Below are 20,703 nucleotides of genomic sequence, written 5' to 3' on the forward strand. Positions count from 1 at the left end.
GGAAAAAAAATATATATTTATCTGGCTTTCTACTGCAATGAAAAAGAAAAAGTCGCTTTCCATTCATTCTCCTGGGACAACTGGCATTTGCTTCCCCACCCCTTCCTTTAAACACACACACACACACACACACATTAAAAAAAATACCGGTAACATCAACAACTCAAATGATATCTTCTCTTATCCTGAGTGAAGTGCAATGAAGGTTTTGTCTTCAAAATGCTAAAAGTTAACAATGAAACCAAGACGTTTAAAACAACAGTATTACAATTAAAAATCTTAACAACAGTAACAAAAAAAGCGAGTAAAGGGATTTTAGAGCACAGCAAGGAAACACCTACAGTCTGTCACAAAGAGAAGCCACCTCTTGGTCATTTCTGGCATGGCAGGGACTTCTGACTCTGGGAAATCAAACCAGCATCTTGGAGCCCGGGACATCCCTGGGAGCCATTCCCCTCTCCCTGGCCCACAGTGGACCCGAAGCAGGGAAACGCGCCTCCTGTCCGACTCGCTGAGACAGTCCTACGGTGACCTCTGCCCGCGCTTACTGCGGTCCTAGCAGGCTAGACGGAGGCGGCCTGCTCCTTGCATTAAAGGTTCTTTGTTCCCCTTGCTAGTAGTACGTAGTGACCCACACAGGACCGAGTCTGTTAGGGGATCAGGTGCTCCGGGCCCCAGACCTGCCTGTGGAGAGAAGTGGCTGAGTAGGCCCTACCTCCACCCCACTCCACCATGGGGTAACTCCTGAGAGAGGAGTTCCCTGCTCTGCGTTGCCCTGTCTTAACCTTCGATTTTGATCCTTTTTTTCCGTAAAGACAATATGTCAAAACGCAGACTAGGCTCCCCTGTAACTTGTCCTGTGTTTGCGTGGCTGGAGGTGCAGGGAAAGCCAGGGCGAGGAGGGAGGGAGGAGGAAAAAGGGGGAGCGCCAAGGGAAGGGTAGGGTGAGCTGAAGTTCTGGAGAGAGAAGGTGGCGGTAAATCATTTACTCCATCACTGGGTTCTTGTTTCCCCCCAAGTGCTAAGGTCCCGGTTTCTGGTTTTACAGGGGCACAGGCTTTGTGTACTAACAAACACAACGGCCGAGCTGCAGCCTGGCCTGTGTGCCTCGTAACCTTGGGATGGCCAAAATCAAACGCCCGTGTCAGGAACTGGCCGCAAAGTCAACCAGCACAACCCCCTTGGAACACCAACCCCGGGGGTCCTTCAGCCTCGGGGGGGACGACCCACAGATGCCCGATCTCATGCAGGTGACCAGCCCAGGCACTCACTGCGAGTAGACTGCCTGGGCCAGGTGCCCGGAGGGGGTGTGGCTCAGCACAAGGGGAAGGGAGCAGGAACACCGTGCACCACACAACTCCAGGGGGTGCCATTCACACCGAGCACGCTGGTGCACAGCCCAGCACCACCAGCATCATTGCCCCACTGAGTTCCAACATCAGCAGCCATCAAAGTGAGGGCCATCCCTTCCCTGCTGAGCTGCAGGACCCTTTCAGGTGATGCTTCGAAATCAGCGGTGGAACTTTCTAAGAATACAGATGCCCGGAACCAGCAAAGACCATGGAATGAGACATCCAGAAGCCCTGCGTGTATGCTCTTAAGGAGCCCCACATGGGACCTACAGGATCAAGTGCAGAGCAGAACCCACCGACTGCTTTCAAGTTTCCCTCCACAAAGCTCAGGGAGTGTTTTCTGCTAAGTTATACAAATGACATTAAAAAATATATATATATATCACGCTTTTGCGTGAAGACTGGTTGTGCTTTTTTTGTTCTGTTTTGTTTTTGGCGTATGCTTCAAATTATTCTTGCTTTTCACTAAAAATTGAATGTAATCTTTCATAATTATTCAGTCTTTATTTTAAGTATGAAAAATAACATCTTATCGTCCAAGATCAAATATCATAGCATCTCCCTCTCAGGCCAGACTGAGAGGGAGAGACCCGGCTGGGAGTGAAACCAGTCAGAAGCTGAATGATGAGGAACTGTAGGAGTCTTGATTTTAAATACAACCACCAGTTCCTTACTTTTTCCCATTACATGGTTCACTCTGTGATTTTACAGCTGGGTTTGGACAGCCAGGCTCACGCCCCACGACGAAGATTCAGATTCTTGTGCTAAATTCAGACGACCCAATGATGTCAGAAGGTTCTCAAAGTGACAACTAACAGGAACCTCTCAAAGTTCCCCCTCTCACTGCGAAAGCCTTACACTTACGCATTCATTCACTCACTCGTTGATTTTGACTGCTGTCTGACAGACAAATCTTATACTGTGAAAAGCGGTGTGCTCTCTGGAGTGCATGGACAGAGAAAAACATGAGCCCCTCCAGTATTTTTTCATCAGATGGGTTTCCCCAAAACTTGTTGGCTGGTAACCTACAGGGAATGCATCACACGATTTCATTTATTTGGGTGACTGTCACAAGTCACGGCTCTGCCAGGGGTGTTTCTCAATGTACCTGTAGCCACAAGGAGTGCCCTTCACACCAAAGACCTACGGCCTCCCTCCACCTCCAACAGGAGCCGTCAAAACCGTCAGCCAGCCAGTTTCCCTCCCAGAGAGCAGGCAGGGAAAGAGAGAAACCCTATACTACGTGATGCTATCTGGCAGGCACCCGGGCCATCGGGAGCAGAAGAATGAACAGCGAGAGTAAGTGGGATCACTCGGCTTCCCACCCGCAGACGGCTTCCTGCTCTCTGTTGGTGACAGAGGTGCACGCAGGGCTGGCTAAGTGAAGGCTGCCCCTTCAGAAAAGCAGAAGGAGCCAACCAGCACTGGTGTCCAAAGCACTTTCCACGCGGAGGCCTGCACATTGTACCGATTTCAACTCACGCCGGCGGCCTGTGAGCAGCAGGTGGGACAGGCTGAGTGCAGAGGCCCTCAGCCTAGCAAAGAACAGGCGCTAAAACCAACTGGGAGAATCCCAAAATGTCAGAGCTGGGGGCAGGGGAGGTGGGAGGCTCAGCCATCCCAGGGTCCTGACCCGTTCATTTTAGGAGAAAAGGGAGGAGAGGAGGAGGAAGGTGAGGAGGAGCAAACACGGGCTGACTGCATTTTCTGTATTCTCTTGGCTTGTGGCCTAAATGAGGGGGAAAAGGGAGGGACGGTGGACTGTCCTCTCCCAAAGGGGCAACACTACTCAGGCAGAAGAGCCAAGGAACCAGGAACCGTCCCTGCTCCCCAGGACACAGGCTAGGAGGAGAGTGCAAGGAGGGAGCTCAGCCGTGCACAGAGAGCTCACCAAGGAAGATGAAATAGGACGGCAGACGCCGGCTTCCTCCTGAGCCACGATCCCGAAAACCCAAGCCACGGGCCCCTCGGCTGCAGCAAGCCCCACCGGTCTCCCTAATGCTGCCCCTCCAGGAGACCACGTACGGAAGTTACGATCCCTCTGTGCATTTGCTAAGAGGTCAGGAGGAGGCGGACTCTTGAGACACAGATGCGGTCTGCCTAACGGCGATCTAAACCCGGACACCGCTCGAAGCTTTGGGCTGGAACACAGCTGGAGTTTAACACTACTGCCCCCAGCCCCCAAAAAAGAGAAAAAAAGAAAGCCTCTTTTCTGTAGAATGCTTTTTGTTTACGGGGCTGTTTCAGAGGCGTGTTTAACTCCATCTTATTCCAAGGTTTCTGGAGGGAGCACGTCCCAGAGAGCCAGGCAACCAAACACAGCTGGGGGATTCTTCAACAGCAGAGCGTCTACCAGGAAAACACGTCTGTGGGAAGAGCGGGTGGGTCAGTTGGTTTCCCAGGCTCCGTCCAGCTGGGATACGCGATGAATGGAAAATGTCCTAACACGGCACCAGGCGCAGCCAAGTGCTCTATGAAACTATGCAACAGAGGTGAGGCTGAGACAGTCCCTGCGAGCTGAAGCAGAAGGACGGCAAGGAGCTCACAAAGCCCAGGGGGCACCAGCTTATACAGCGCCTATGTGAGCGGCTAGTACCGTCCCGCGGCCCTTAGGGCGGATTACTAGGATTCGGGTCCGTAACTGTGTTCCCCTCCTCTCCAACCCCTTGCCAGTCCTCTGCACCGGAACATGGCAGGACATGTCAGGACGGCGGGGGCAGGCACACCCTCTCTACGTGTCAGCACAGAAGCAGCCACACACCCCGACCGTGGGGCAGCCGCAGCGAACGTGACCCTGGCTCTGAACTCGGGCTCAACCGCTCATGACCCACCCCCAGAACGACTGGCTGTTACTCATTTCCTTGCTTCAAGATGTGGACAACATCGCCCTCGTGGGACGGTCATGAAGACTAACTCTGGAAGGTCTCTCCACCAACGCTGAGTGCTCCCCTCAAGTCAAGGCCGGCAACCCTCAGCAGGAGGGCACGGCAGTGAGAACACGGTCAGACAGGGCGTCACGGACGGGGCTGCAGCAGACACAGCCACGCAGGGTCTAGGAACGGCTTAGGGAGAAGGGGCAGAACATGTTGATGTTTACGCCCACCCCGCCCTACTCCATCTTCAACAGACCTCCCCCATCTTCCTTGCCTGGTTTCAGAAGCTACGAGACTTTAAACCAACTAGGACATTTTGGCATTCAAAAGCCAGGCGACTGAAAGGATGCATTCACAAGTGGGAACTTCTGGCAGGCACGTGCAAGACATGGGCAGAACCCTGGAAAGCAAGTACCAGCCACTCCGGTCCTCCTAGGGAGACTGGTGGTTTGCTAGGAAGAGAAAGTCCGGGAGTAACTGGCCTCACCCTCGGACAATGTGCACGCTCTCTACTAAGCACAGGACTCCCAGCTGCGGGGAGGGTGGTGGGGGCGGCATCAGGGGCGTGCAGAGGGTAGGGCATGGCAAGAGCCATGCTCCTCGTCAGATCCAGCCATCTGCTTTCTGGAAAGTGGTAACAGAAGTACTCACTTCTCCAAAGGCTCTGCAGCTGACAAACAAGTGCCCCCCCCAAAAAGGGTAGCAAGAGCCTGCTGTGCGGGGCACCTCCTGTTTACCATGCATTTTCTTTTCTGAACTTTCTTCAGAGAACTGTGGCTTTACTTTGTCAGGCTTACAGGATTTCAAATGAAAATGACAGTGTGAAAATGTAGCATATACTTCACAAATCTAGAAATTCTGTTCAGTAGTGGAGTCCTTGGTGGACAGGCGCTCCTGACTTGCTGCCACCTGAGTCCTGGATTCGAGGTCCCACCAGCCCAGAGAGAGCACCCCCCACCCCGGCCCACTTCCTCTCCCCTCCCCGTTTCCCAGGGACTGCTCGGCGACCGACCTCCCTCACTAGTAGAACAGCCTGCCATGGGCTCTTGGAAGCTTCTGTGATCACCACCACTTCTGAATGAAGCCTTTCCACCTGGGTACAGAGCGTGGCTCACACCTCATTCCCAGGACCTCCCCCTCGCCAGTCCTAAGCCTTGTAAGCCAGATTTAGCAACTAAAAGCACTTCAGTCTGAATTTCAGATAAATAAATGACAATTCAGTATTTAGTCTATCCCCACTACTGCATGGAAAAATACCTACACTAAAAATTATTTGCTTTTTATCTGAAATTTAAATTTAACTAGCATCCAGGATTTTATCTGGCAATCCTGTATGATATAATTCTCTATTGGGTTTTAGGTCCTACCCATTAGTATTCGGGTGGTAATCTCCAAAAGGCTAAGGCTCTCACCCTATTTACCTTTAGCTCAATGATATAAACCCTGTATAAATATTCAGTAAATTAGAATTAAGAGGAGAGTGTATGGTCATGTGATTATGCAAAATACCTGGTATAAAATTACTTAAAATGTACCCTCTTCAACTTCTCTTTAAAAATCAACATATAGAAACTAACGCTTGAAAAATACTTGGGGCTATCTTTTTGGCGATTTAAGTCCAAACATTAGACTTAGAATACGATTATATCTGGGTGTTTCTCCGGAACAGCTGTTGATTTTAGTATAAATAAAATTAAAAAAAAAAAAATTCTACCCACTATTTGTCACTGATCTTCCCCATAATTGGGAAGCTGGGACTGCCTTAGCGAAATGAAAGAGAACTGTGAATTTGCAATATTCCCTTTAAGAATATACGGAGTCAAAAGAACTTCACGGAACGTTCAACATATTAAAAGCTGCTCTGCAGAACTGGGGATGCAGTTTTTCCTGCCAAAGCAGCAAGTCCACCGTGGCCGATCCCTTAATACCAACTTCTACTTTTTCCTCACTGCCTCCTGTGCGTCACCAGGTAATCTTACTACATCCTGCTGAAGGGATGAAGTGTATGAAAGTCTGTGATCCAACGGGCCCAGGACCCTTCGCACCCCTAAACACCTACGTGTAACACTTGCCTTCACCAGCAGCCCTTCGGGGGCCCAGACAGCAGGAACAGGTGATTTTGGTGACAAGGGTGCACAAGGAAGAACTCTCGGCCCCACCAGGCAAGCCCCCTGCTTCCGAGACTCAGGGAGAAGCTGAAAGTGGGGTCGTGGGGAAAGGGTTCTACGCTTCCAAGCCTGCTCCCCGTCCCATTCCCCCCCGCTTCCCCAGGCCAGACAGGCCACAGCCTCCCCTCCGGGCAGTAGCACTCCTGGCATGGCGGGCCCTCTTACCAGTGTGTGTGAGCATGTGCCTCTGGAGGGAGCTGGCCCAGGGGAAGACCCGGGGGCAGTGGGGACAGTTGATCTTCTGCAGGCAGTTGGCGTAGGAGTTCCGCTTGGCCCTCAGCAGCTTGTCTTCAGGAGGGCTGCCCTGCTCTTCGTCACTGGGCCCGTGGGGGTCCGCGGGGGCTCCGGCCACTTCATCCTGAGCGTCATCCTCTGTAGTCTGTAGAAACGGACTGAACTTGTTGGTGTCCGTCGTGGCGAGCATCTTCTCGATGCTGGCAAACTCCCCGCTGGAGTCCAGGTCCACCCCGCCGCTGCTGGAGCGGGGCCGACTCCTCATGCCCTTTTTCCGGCCCCTCTTCTTGGACAAGCCCACTGGCCCCTGCTCGGTGGGTGAGGGCGCCTCCGGGCTGTTGGCAGGAGGGGACGGGTCGCCGGATTCTTTTGGGCTGGTGGTGCTGGCGGGGGCAGCAGCCCTGGGGACCGCGCTTCCTAAGCTGTCCAGAACTGTGCTGTTACTGTCAGGGCTCGTGGGCCCCGGGTCGGCCACCTTCGCTTTCAGCAAGGTGGGGGCCGAGGACACAGATGAGATGATCTGGGCGATGGAGGCCAGTGGGGGCAGCTCTTCTGTCACGGGGGGCTTTGGCAAGAGCAGCGGGGGCTTGGGGCGCAGCGGCCGCAACACCGCTGGGCTGCTGATGAGGGTGGGATTGCCCAAGATGGGGGAGCTGTTGACCAGAGCTGATGAGTAGATGGGGACAGCAAGCTGAACAGAGCCCTGCAGGGGTTGAGCGTGGGCTTCCAGAGTGGTGGCAGCGGAGGCCACGGGTTTTTCCAGGATTCCGCTGGGCCCCAAGGTCACTGGCAGGGTAGGGCACGGCGGAGGACAGGGAGCTGGCTGCTCGCCGCTCCCTGGTTCCTGCTCAGGCTTCTTGGCTTTGCCGGGAGCAGTCACATCTTTGTCTCCTTTCCTGAAGTTCTTGGGGATGGACAGGTCAATGGGCTCCATGGAGCAGTCATAGGGCGCCGAGGAGGAGGGGCTCAGGAAGGAGGGGACATTCTCCTGCTTCACCTGGACCAGGGCCAGGCCCTTCTGGGAAAAGTCCAGGGGCTCGTTGAAGTCCACCGGGAAGCTGCTGGCGGGCTCCAACTTGACGGAGACGTGGGGAGGCAGAGGCTGGGGGGGGCCCCCGTGAAGAAAGCCGTTCTGCGGCTCCGGGAAGGGGGCCGGGGGTTTACGTTCGCCGAAGGTCCCGCCACCGTCCTCGATCCTCCCCGAGGCCTCGGCAGCCGCGTGGGCCGGGCTCAGGCCGTCGGCCGCCAGGACATAGCTCTCGATGTCGTGCTCGGGCACGTGCAGGTGCTGCTTCAAGATGTGGTGGACGCAGTTGCGCTTGGCCGAGAAGGCGGCGCTGCACTCCTTGCACTCGAAGGGCTTGCGGCCCTTGGGGCAGCCGCCCAGGCCGCGGCCACAGTGCGTGCGCATGTGCATGCGCAGCGCGCGGTAGTGCTTCAGGTCCTCGCCGCACAGCCGGCACACCGTGTCCGGGGAGCAGAAGGCGTCCACCATCTCGGCAGCGCTGCTGCTCACGTACTCGATGTTCTTCTCGATGTCCTTGCGGGTGGCCTTGAGGTGCTTCTTGCGCAGGTGCCGCTCACAGTTGGCCTTGACGGTGAAGGGGTAGTGGCAGATCTTGCAGATGTAGGGCCGCTCGCCGCTGTGCGTGCGCAGGTGGCGGATGAGCGCGGCCTTGTCGGCGGCGATGTAGTCGCAGATGTTGCACTGGTAGGGCGAGATGCCCAGGTGCGAGCGCACGTGCGCGCGCAGCACCCCGGAGAAGGCGAACACCTGGTTGCAGAAGCGGCAGGGGTAGAGCACCTTGCGCATGGCTGGCGTCTTCTTGCCACCGGGCCCGGTCATGATGGCCTTGAGGTCCCCCTCCGTTATCTCCTGCTTGATCTTGGCCTCCATGCTCAGGGGCAGCAAGGCCTCGATGATGCTGTCTTGCTCCAGCTGCGTCTTCATCTCGGCCTGGCCCGGCAGGTCCACCCGCGGCTGCTGCAGGAAGAGCTGCGCGGCGGTGTCTGGCTGCGCTCCGGCCGGGGACGGCAGCAGGTGGGCACTGGAGGCTGCCTCCATGGGGCCTTTGAGGAGCTTCAGGGGCGGCGGGGGGAGGCTGGGGCTGATGCAGCCCGGGGAGGCCTGCTGGGCATTGAGGAGAGGCGGGGGCGTGGACGCGGCCACCACCGTCCGCGGGGTGACCAGGGGCTTTGGCTTCAGAGGGGGCATATGTTTGAAGATGGCCTGCAGAGGGGCAGCAGGGGCCTTGGAGAGAGGCGGAAGACTGATCTGAGGGGGGGCGGAGGCTGCCATCTTCAGAATCTGCTGGATGTCAGCCAGCTCGATGGCCGACTCGCCAGAGATGGGCTTGACCACAATACTACTGTCGGGCTGGATGATGAAGCCCTTCTGGAAGGGCTGCAGGGACAGGTGCTTCATGCTGTCCTTGGTAGCCGGGAGGACCGTGAGAGAGCCGCCCAAGGAAGCAGCTTCGAAAGGAGACAGACTCAGCATGTTGGTGCAGCCGGGGTCCTGAGGTAGCTGACACTTGAGTGTCTGGAGCTGTATTGCTTGGTTGTCATCGGGCAAGGGCTCCTCGGCAGGGGCAGGCCTGGCGTCTTTGGTGTGCTGCAGGCCCAGCAAGGCCAGGAAGACCTTCTGGTCCAGGGCGTCCCCGGGCAGGGTCTTGGCCTGCAGCCTTTCCCGTCCCTGGTCCGTGGCGACGTGGGTCTGCCTGTGCAGGGCGAGCGAGGAGAGCATGGGGAACGCCTTGTCACATGTATCGCAGACGAAACGGTGCTGCTCGCTGATGCACCTTCGTAGGTTTGTCTCACACCAGGCCTGCATGGAAGCCGGGTAGGCAAGAGCAAGGGAATAAAGAGGATTTAAAAATAATCACTACCCTGAGATGCAGAAGGTATCTGTTGTATAAGCTGCCCCAGTCCCCAGCCTTGGCCTCCCCCCTGCTTGCTAATTCCTGTCCCGGACTGAATCAGGAAAACCCCCCCAAAGCATCTCAAGCGTCATCTTGCTTGATGAATGACATCAATCTCTAGGGTATCTCAGAGAAGCAATGAAATATGGTTAAGTAACAACAGCACAAAGACAGGATTAATTCTCTTTTTAAAAATGGTGTCCTGGAAAACTAATGGGCTGGGGACTTCCTACCACCAGTGGAGAACTGGCTACCCTCGTGATTGTGGGAGAAAGGGCATTGCCTGGGCAGGGGCGTGAGGCAGCGCCACCTGGGGGGAGGGTTATGTGAGTGCATACGTGTGGGTATATGCATATATGTGTGTGTATACATATGGAATAAGTCACTGAACTTCAGGATTCTGTGCCTCAAGAGTTTCCCTGTTGATATCCTCTATCCCAGTTTTTTAAAAAAAATAGTTTCAAAATGGCTTTGGCAGGTGTTTTGTAGGCAGAGAACAAATATGGTTCAGGTTAATAATGACCCCAAACATTTTTAATAGGAACTACAACATTAGAAATATTTACCTGTAACACGGATATTAAAGAAATATTTAAAAAAATACAAATTCAATTCAGATAGGGCTGGAGTAGGGGTGGTGAGCAATTCACAACCTTAAATCCAAATGCCCCAAGAACAGGCAAAAAGCACAGGTAAGCTAGACACATACTCAAGTTAATAAGAAATTCAACACAAAATAAAAGCCCACCTATCCCTCTCAGTTTAATGAGCCAATGAAGATTGAAAGGATCAAGCTGAATTTCAAGAGAAAAGGTTGTGATTAAAAGAAAGACAAAACCCAACTGACAACATTTTAAGGAAGGGAAGCCTCAGGGTGAGGGGGTCTAGTCCAACGACGTGGCCCATGGAGGTGGCTGCTGGGTCCACAGGCCGAGCAAAGTACCTGAGAAATTCGAGGAAACTTCCTACAGGAGAAGTCAGTGAATCCTAAGTCATGGAAGCCAGCAGGGATGGAAGGGTTGTTCTGAATGAAAGGCCTTCCCATGGAGTCCCTGGGAAGTTGTTTGTGGACAAGTGCGTTGTGGCGCAGCAGTCCTCGATGTGTTCGAAAGGTTACGCAGCAAATGTCACATCTGGCAGGAAAAAGGGACAGGATATAAGGGAGCAGCCAAGTCAGAGTTTCCACTTGTCCAGTAGCGTGTTCTATTTTTTTGTTGCTTCATTTCAATTGAAATAAAAATGACAGGACATCAAGAAGCCACTCTGTTCATGGTTAGCACCAAGAAAACTCTTCATTTTAAAAAAGTTATATTTTACCAATTTCTGGGTATCCTAATCTTTGCAGACAGAACAGGTGTGTCCAGTAAGTTTAGCCGGAAACCTGAAGCCACGGTTGCAGGCTTACTTTGTCTTATCTGAATTATGCAGCATAGAGCGATCATTTCAAAGGTTTTGCTCCCTCCCTTGGCTCAATGGACTCTAATTATCATAAATCTTTAAAAGTCAAATAGCATACGTTTGCGCAGAATCTAGAGCATCCCTGGTCTCTAATGGGGATGAAATAATCAGGATGAAATGATAATCAAATTCTCCAAGTGAATTAGTAGCACACGACAGTAACTATGTATTCAATTCTGATATTATTACCATCCATTATCTGAAAGACAACCCTGGCTCCTAGACTAGGAGCAAGGCATCCTGAAGGGGCACAGAGCATGCCCCTGGTAGGCGGGTGGGTATCCTGACTTTCATCTTACAGATGGAAACACCAAAGCTCAAAAACCTTATGCAACGTGGCCGAGGTCACACAGCCAGTACGGAAGCAAAGATAAAATATGAACCCCGTTCGGGGCGCCTGGGTGGCTCAGTCGTTAAGCGTCTGCCTTCGGCTCAGGTCATGATCCCGGGGTCCTGGGATCAAGCCCCGCATCGGGCTCCCTGCTCCGCGGGAAGCCTGCTTCTCCCTCTCCCACTCCCCCTGCTTGTGTTCCTGTTCTCGCTGTCTCTCTCTGTCATATAAATAAATAAAATCTTTAAAAAAAAAAAAATATGAACCCCGTTCATCCTCCCGCCCACACCTGTTACGATGCTGTCGCCTTTTCCTTGAAAGACTCCCACGGATGCAGTCCATCTAAAGATCAGCACCCTCCACCTCAGAGATGACCTACACACACCTTAAGTGTCCTGGGCCACAAAGATGTGAAACAAACGCATTTTATTATTATTATTTACTTATTCCTTTTTAGAGGGGGATGGAGAGAGAGCGAGTGAGAGGGAGGATGGGCAGCAGATGGAGCATGGGGAGCAGGGGGAGGGAGAGGGGGAAAGAGAGAGAGAGGGAGGGAGGTGGGGAGAGGGAGAGGGAGAGAGAAAAAATCTTAAGCAGGTTCCATGCCCAGCGCAGAGCCTGACGTGGGGCTCGATCTCACAATCTTGAGATCAGGACCTGAGCTGAAAGTCGAGAGTCAGATGCTTAAGTGACTGAGCCACCGACGTGCCCCCAAATGCATTTTATGATGCTTCCTCTACTCTTTTGTACCAGTGTCACCTTCTGGGTCTGCACTGAGAACCATCCTAACGACCATCTGATCATTACAGTATTATCAATATCCCCTAGATCCGTACTGGATACAGTGCCCACAGGAGCCACATGTGGCTATTTAAATTAATTAAAATTTCCTCAGTCACATTATTTTCATTTCAACAATGGCCTCAGGTAGTGCAGATCTAACACATTTCTATGTTTCTGTGACTGCAGAAGTTCTATTAGGGCTGTGGGCCTAGCACCTTTCCAAGTATTTGCATGTACAAACGCATTTGTCTCTCACAAAACCCCTAAAGCAGGTGCTAGTGGTGCTCTACAGGGAAGGAACGGGGGTCACCAAGGGGCAGAGCAACCTGCCGGGATTTACACTGCACACACCTTAGCGGAAACCTTCTTAGCTCTGAAATTCTTCTCTGTTAATAAAGAGATAATAAATCACCCACAAAGCAGCTGAACTCATTTTCCTCTTGCGCTGAAACGAAGTACCAAGTACGTGCAACTCGGCTGTCCTTACCGCGCTGTGGCAGGCCACGGCAAGCAAGGTCCTGCTGTATGTCCACCGCTCCTGTCTCTAGGGCCACCCCAGCCACATCTCGCCATCGAGATTCCTGCCATCGTTCCATTAAATTTGGAATACCGGGTTCCCGCGAGCCGCTCAAAACACAAAACTGCGCCTGAGGGAACGGTGCTTCAGCTCACCAAGTGTGACAAGGGCTCCAGGGAAGGCAGGGTCACAGAGAACCCAGGCTGCCTTTAGGTGCTGACTGTGCTCACGCCGCGGGCCCACACGGTGCCACTTCCTGCCCCCCCCTCCGCCGCAATCCCTTGCACGCACGCGGCTCATGTTCAGGGGGGCTGGAGGGTGGCCCCCCCAACCACGGGGAACCCTGGCCAAAGCAGCCAGAGGACTAGGCCATGAGGAAGCAGCCTGGCCACAGCTGCTCCAATGTGCCACGCCGTACATGTGGGGGGGGCTGTGACCCCCGGGGCCCCACAGCACCTCTGTCCCGTCCTGCCATCCTGGAAATGACACTTTCCTCTTCTACCGCGGTGACTCCAGTCCCCCCAGACTCAAGTTCAACAGCACACTCCTCGTCGTCACCACCCCATCACCACCCCAGTGGTCAGCTGGAAGCTCTCCCCTGAGCTGGAGAGAAATGTCTGGACTGGGGACATTTAATGCCAACCAGACATCGGGTGATAGTAAGAAATCACTGTTACTTACTTAAGTTGTGGTAGTATTTTGGTTGTGCTTTTTTTTTTTTTTTTGTAAGTCCCTTTCCTTTACAGATAGGTAATGAGATGTTAAGTGAAATACGATGCCTGGGACTTGTTTTCAAATTATCTGGGATGGGGGAAGAGATGAAACACCATGCGCTGGGAATTCCTGAAACTGGGGGATGGGTGCATGAGGGTTCATCACACTGTGCTCTCTACTTGTGCATAAGTTTAACATGATCCTAATACATGTAAAAGAGAGAACCACCTAAAGAAGAAAAAAAAAAGAGAGCAACATCTAATTACAAATGGCTAATGAGAGTGAGCTAACTTTTCGTCTCTTTTTCTGAGCTTCAACAACATCCAAAGCACTATTTGTGGCAGATGCAGGTGGTGGGGGGGTGTTCAATTTATTAAAAACCCCAGAAGAGAAGCCCTTACACTGAGTCGGAGCCTCTGGGAAAAAGGTGGAGGGGCCGGGGCGGGAGGGAGGTGTGGAGCCCAGGGCTCAGGAAGGCTCCACAGCTGGGATTTACGTGCAGGCAGAGTGAGCCACACTCGGCGGGCTGGGCAGTCAAGCCTGTGGCCTCATCTGGTATGGCCCTTTGTGAACTGGAGATGGTTCTGATTTTCTCTCTCCCTGCCTCCTCCCCTCTGTCCAGGCTTGGCCAGAAGCAGGTGAGGCTTGGGAAGCCGTGGGAAACGGGAGCTGGTCTGTGCCTTCCCTGGAAGGTGAGAACAAGAAGAGGCAACAAAGTCGAGGGCAGGTGCCAAGGGCTGCCACTCGTGGGCACTCTGCACCTGATGTCCGCACTTGCTCTTTCCAAATTGAGAGCGAGCACCAACTACATACATTTTGCGCAGGACATTTGCAGAGTGTTTTAAATTCATTTTCACCCGCACCGAATGCTGCAATATCACAACAAATACCTGAACTCATTCATCCTAGCAACTCTGTGAGACAGCGCTAGTAAGAGTCAGTGAGTGTGTGATCCACCGGGGGCTGGCCCTGGCTCCCCGCTCAGCTTTCCCTGTGAAGACCACCGCAGCGGAGGGATTCACGGTCAAAGTCAGGTAAAGGGCTCAGGTGTGGTGCGCATTAAAATGAAGTCACGCGGGGCACCTGGGTGGCTCAGTTGGTTAAGCGACTGCCTTCGGCTCGGGTCATGATCCTGGAGTCCCCGGATCGAGTCCCGCATCGGGCTCCCTACTCAGCAGGGAGTCCGCTTCTCCCTCTCCCGCTCCCTCCCTCTTGTGCTCTCTCTCTCTCAAATAAATAAATAAAATCTTTAAAAAAAAAAAAATGAAGTCACGCGTCCGTGTACTATTTTATCTAACCTAAAACATATATAGTCGATCCTCATTACTGGCAGATTCCGTATCTGTCAATTTGCCCACTTGCTACAACGTACTTGAAAAGCCGCGTCACTACTCGCAGCAGCGTGCCTGAGGACCCGCCCCGAGAGGGGAAAGAGCCGAGTCGCCCGCCGTGCGCGTTCCCGGCTGCAGCCGCTCCGCCGTCTTGCCCCAGCCCCTACTGTAAACCCTTACACGGTCCACTTAGTGCCACAGTTCTCGCGTTTCTGTGCTCTTTGTGGGTGGTTCCGTGGTCTGAGATGGGCTCCAAGCACAGCGCCAAAGCGCTGTCTCCCGAGCGTGAGCTCGAGGAGCTGGGATGTGCCTGATGGCAGAACGTGCGTGTGTCCCACAAGCTTCGTTCAGGCACGAGTTACGGTGCTGGGGGCTGGGAGTTCCCGGTCCCCGAGTCAGTGCTATTTATTAAGTATGATTTCTTTAAGCAGAAACAAACATAAAACCAGGGTCTGTTATTGATTAGTTGATGAAAAGGTAAGCAGAGGCTCGCAAGCAACTAACCCTGTGTTTCCTCTAGGAGCCACGGTTTAATATTCACTAATTCTGTGTTGGCTGCAATCTTTGAGAACAGAACGACTGGGAGTTAACGGTAAGCGACTGCACATTCACTCCCCAAGGGCTTACGCTGGAGTCTCACTGCACTGAGAGAAGATCCAGGTCTGGGTCACTGCATGGATCATATTCCTAATACAACATCTTTCACTTCCAGGTTTGGACTTTTTTTTTTTTTTTTTAAGATTTTATTTATTTGAGCAAGAGAGCACAAGCAGGGGGAGCGACAGGCAGAGCGAGAAGCAGGCTCCCCGCTGAGCAGGGAGCCCGATGTGGGCCTCGATCCCTGGACCCTGAGATCATGACGTGAGCCGAAGGCAGACACTTAACCGACTGAGGCACCCAGGCGCCCCTGGGAAGAAAAGTTCTCGTATTTTTCTCCTGTGCCCTAGAGACCTTTTGAATACCTTTCCTGAGTCTACTGCACTAGTGCACTGTTGGCTATGAATACTCAATGTGAGGGGCGTCACAAGTCGGTTTCTAAAAGGGAGGACAGGGTCTCATAATATGGCAGTTAGAGCTGACTGCAGCTATCGTAGCCATGAGTTTTTAATGACACCGAGTTTTCTTCACTTCTAACAGGTCTATCCCCCCTTCCATTCTCTCGTTCACCTTCAAGCCCCTCCCGTTTCTGGCATCTAGGACAGTTTCACACATAATAGGTGCTCAGTGAACTCACAGCTGAATTAACCAGCACCAACCACAAGCTCTGTGTCCCCCGTGGAAGGCAGCTGGGGAGCGGTGTGGGATACGCTCGGGGACCAGAGACAGTGGGAGGGGAAGTGGAGGTTGTGCAATCTTGGACAACTTATTTCCTCTGTATTTTGATTGCCTATGGGGCAAAATTTCCCACACAGGCCTGAGACAGGAATTGCTCCCTCCATGACCTCCTTACTATAGCGAGAATTAAGTGACAGGTCCTCAAATCTGTGGACACCCGATATCCCAGGCCTGGGAGAGCTCTTCCCCATCCTCCTCTGAGCCCTTGACTGCTCTCTCCTCTGTAACATGGGGATTGTCAGAGTTACTGTCAGTGACAGAGAATAAAATGCTTGGAAAACTGCAAGGTGCTACTCCAAACTTAACCATGACCGTATATTGCTAGGAACAAAACCATCAGGAATAGCCCATTTCCTGGCCACGACAGCAAACATGAAAACGCAGGGAAAATGAATTTTAATTTCCAAAGGATGTGTTCTCGCTCTTCATTCTCAAGAACTTTACCACTGTCCCCACTGCTTCTGTTTAATCCTTGAGACTCACGGGAGAAATGCATGTTCTTCCTGGTCGCCCTCTGTCCTGCACCACCTGCTTCCCCCCACCACCACCCCCTGCCACCTCCCCTGCTCCTGGGGCCACAGCTCAGAAGAGAAGTGCATGCCATCCCAGCCTGCACATGCACTCAGAGCCTTCTAATAAAATTTAAATAAGGCCCAGAGCCACAACTTCACGCCTCTCCAATTCATGGGATTCAATAGATGCGCTCCTATTTCACTTCTGAAAAGATACAGAATGTCATCTCATAAGCTGCTCAAAAGTGGCAGAGGGGGAAAAAACACACAAAAAAACCCAAAAAACAAACCTGCTTTGAAACCAGAAGCACATCGTGGGGATGGTTAAAAGGAAGAAAATGAAACCCCACAGAAAAACACTGCTTGTCATCTCCTGCTCAGCACCTGTTGGCAGACCTTAAATAAAACCAGTGTGGAAAACCATTACCCAGAAACATTTGGACGGGCCTTTGTCAGCCAGAGACACCCCGGTTCAACCAGCCTTCCCAAGGCCCCGGGAAGAACACTCTGCAACTGTTTCTAAAGAGCTCTTCAGGGACAATGGAGACCATTGTCACTCTGTGGGCGACGCTGTTCGCTGCGGGCTCTGATCTGGGGGTGTTTGCTAACCTCCCTTGGGCTTATCAGTCTTCATGAAGACCACAGCCATGGGTCGGGTGGGCCCCAAAACTCTCCCCTCACCCCCCGGCTTGTGGGATGTCTCCATCCTGCCCTGGACGCCACTCCAGGAACTCACGGACGGTACCACTGCAGAACATGCCGAAGGAGCAGGACTGCACTTTGGAAGTCGTAGGACCGCGGAGCGCTGGAGGACTATTTCATCTTGTGTGCGATTCGGACAGTGTGCCAGAGGGAAAGCTTACAAACTCAAGAGATTGCTTTCTGATACCGCGGCAATGCAAGAGGCGGGCAACTTTCCCAAATGGAGAACTTCACTGTCAGTAAGATCAACGCATTTGGGGGAAAGTGTAACTAGGGAATCCTAGTCACAGGATTTACAGATGCCAATAGAACTCTTCTAAAAACAAAACTTTTTTTCTTTTTACATCACATACTGAAATAAATTACTCTAAGGAAAACAAAAACTCATCAGTGGGAAACACTCTAAAGACAGGTGAGGTTACATATCAAACACAGGGATGAGTGCTAAGATGGACATTCGGCCCATCCTCAACTTACAAACACACACCTGTATATGTGTGAACTCCAAATCACTCTGCTCACAGAAATAGTGTTTCTGGACTCCAAGACAGTTCACCAGAGCCTGGTTCACCCAGAAAACACCTGAATTCCAGCACATGTTAGCAAATGCTTCTCTCAGAAAGAAAACTTAATTGAGAATCCTGGAGATCATACCATTGCCCCCTCCCCACCATGTGACATCCCAGCCTCCCGCAGGGCTGCTCGGTCATGGTGGCTCCTATTACCCGGGCCGGGGCTCTGCAGTTGTGGTAGGGGTGGGTGGGAAGGCAGGAGGTATAGTTTTGGGGCATGCAGTCAGGGCTGTCCTAACAGCAGAAGGCTGAAGCAGCTGTCTGCAGCTTATCTGCTCCCCCCGCCCTCCCCCCACCTCCCTTAGCACCACTTGCACTGTCACCAAAGGGGTGTGGGTAGGAGTGAAGCACAGATAGGAGAGGGCCGGGGTGGGGGGTCTTAGGGGAGGGAAATGCCTCCCAGCAGCATGCAGGAGGGTGAGCCAAGTTTCCACTGCGGCCCCTGCGGGCTGGAGGGACACACCACGAACACAGAGAGCCTTCAATATATACACTTTATCCACAGCCTTTCCTGTCCCCTCTCCTGCAGAAATTAAGCAAATAAGCAAAATCACACAGCAGACTGGCCCTAGATTTGACGTGGGCTGGCCTGGTAGAGAAGCCCAATTCTCACAGGTGAAGTGACCTGCACGGGTCCTGTAGCCACAGCTCAGCCTCTGCCACCGGCTGTCACAGGCCCGTGGACAGCGAGGCATGGGCTGGAAGAAGCCAGCAGGTCAAGGAGATAACTCTCCTTCCTTAGCTGAGGGCTCTCTGTCCTTTCAATTCTCAAAGGACTTGAGTGACAATGAATGATCTTCTCATCCATACCCAGATCCACCACTAGTCAGTCTTAAAAAAGACAAAAGTTAAAATTTTAAAGTCATGAATTGAAGATGGACACCTGTGACAATGAGACAGGGCACCATGACACCAGTTCTTTTATAAGCCATGCCCTTGTGAGAAGATGCTACATCCTTCTTACTGATTTCTTCAAAGAAAACTATATAACCCTGATCTGGGGTAGAAATGCGATAAATGCGCTCTTACGGTCTGAGGAGTCTGTGTAGGGGGTGAGGGTCCAAGAGGAAGCCTGATACAAAGCCAGCAGTTTGAAGGCTCATAGGAGAGTGAACAGTTACCCTATCAGGAATAACTGTCACCATCCGGGACACCAGCCCTGAAATAAGGAATGTGTGCCCACCAACCAGAGTGGGTTTTCCAAATAGCCTTCCCAAAGTGCCTACGATGGGAAGGAAGCCTACAAACACACCCAAGACTGAGAGTCAAGCCAAGGTAAATTTGAAGGCAAAGTTACTAGCAATGGGGTTTACCGAAGTGGAAAGCAAGAAGCTTTAAAACAAAAAACAGAAACCTTGCAGCTAAACAGATTTGGGGATTAGCTCCTCCCAGTGCTCACTACAGTAATACTGTATTCATCTGGTGACCTCAGCTCTTCAGAACAGGAAGAGAACTCTGAAGTCCACAGAAAAGCTTAAGAGCAGGCCGAAGAGATAACCAGCGCCTCCCCACCAGGTGCCTCACCTTTAAGGCAACACCACATCTACCAGGATATGATGGCAGTTAAGGGGCAGGGGACCTCCATCAAGAAAGGGTTTTTATATAAATTATATACATATATATATATATTTTCCCCCTATGCTAAACATATTTAATTTTTGAAAGGCCGCTTTGGCAAATTTCAAACATTAGAAAGCATTTCTTTAGAATCTCTGGTTTCCCCAACCATCCAAGGAAAATGATGTGTGGCTCTGCTCTTTAAAGCTAGCCAGTCCTTTCAAGCTTCTAACTATCCAGAGTTCACAGCTGGATAACAAAGATTACAAAATGCGGTAGGTAGGACTCAAACCAAATTTAAATGGTCATTCAGCTTCCCAACCTTTACAAAAGCAGAACTAGATGAAAGGGGTGCTCTATGACAATGAGGACTCAAGGGCAGACTGCTTTCATGTTCTCTTGTCAAATACACAATACCTGGGAGAAGGCCCTGAATGCGACACCTCAGTTTCCTTGGAATGGGATACCCATCTGAGGACTGGACTGTCCCCCTTCCTCCTCACCACAGTCCGCAAATGCATTTTCCAGACAGAGAACCAGCCTCGGCTGGCCCAGGGGCCAGACACAAGCTAGGCGGCAGGCTGGGATGGAACTGGCCGACTTAACTCCCACTCTGTGACGTCCCAGCTTCTTCTCCAACCCGGGGCACATTCTTAATGGCCAGACACTGGACAGTGGCTCACCTGGGAGCCTTTCCTGCCCCTCACATTCTCTGGGCAGCCAGAGGGCCCGGCCCCTGTCATCAGAACCTGGGAGATACCTTGCCGAGAAAGCTGAGCTCACCCTGGCTACTTCCTTGAGATACTGAATTTCTTGCCCATTACAGTGTTTTAATCGAGAGACTGACATTCCTTTTTTAAAGGGATTTCATGCTTCATTTTTCCCTGCTCTGTCTCCAGAGGCAAAAAGGGGTAAGTGCAAACAACCTCTCCTCAGAGCCCCACCCGGTTCAGACATTCCTGCCCTGGTGCCCACCCTCCCCACCCTCCCCTCCCATCCCAGCCAGAGAACTGACATCCAACAGCTGCACTAATCTCTCCCAGTTGCTGGGAGCAACAGTGAGGGCCCTGTACCCTGGCCGGTGGCGGGCGGCAGCTTGCCCTCCCCACGCCCAGGAATCTACCAGACTGCACACCGCGTCCCGACACCCTGCCTGGACCGTCCAACCAACCAGTGTGGCGTGAAGTCAGGGCAGATCCGAAGCGCTTCATGGCGGGCAGGCTGGGGTGAGCGCAGAAGCTGGTGGCCGCCTTGGCTCTCAAGAGCCCGAGTTCCAGAGAGGCCCCTCGGGCAGAAGGGAGAAGGGGCATCCTGACAAAGGTGCCTCCAACTTCCAGGATGGC

At 52.5% G+C, this 20,703-nt stretch overlaps 1 protein-coding gene across 8 annotated transcripts in view; it reads right to left on the reverse strand.

The window, feature by feature from the left end:
* Positions 1–20,703, reverse strand: part of RREB1 (ras responsive element binding protein 1) — a 176,547-nt gene that overhangs the window by 10,812 nt on the left and 145,032 nt on the right. For all 8 annotated transcript variants that reach the window (XM_081827716.1, XM_081827715.1, XM_081827717.1 and 5 more), the window contains 2 exons: positions 10,492–10,681; positions 6,559–9,454 (listed from right to left, as the gene is read on the reverse strand). In XM_081827716.1, the coding sequence (XP_081683842.1) occupies positions 6,559–9,454; positions 10,492–10,681 (3,086 nt within the window). The remainder of the gene's footprint in view (positions 1–6,558; positions 9,455–10,491; positions 10,682–20,703) is intronic.

The sequence above is a fragment of the Leptonychotes weddellii genome, chromosome 8 (genome assembly GCF_054177405.1).
Source record: "Leptonychotes weddellii isolate Sample4059 chromosome 8, ASM5417740v2, whole genome shotgun sequence".
Classification (NCBI taxonomy): Eukaryota; Metazoa; Chordata; class Mammalia; order Carnivora; family Phocidae; genus Leptonychotes; species Leptonychotes weddellii.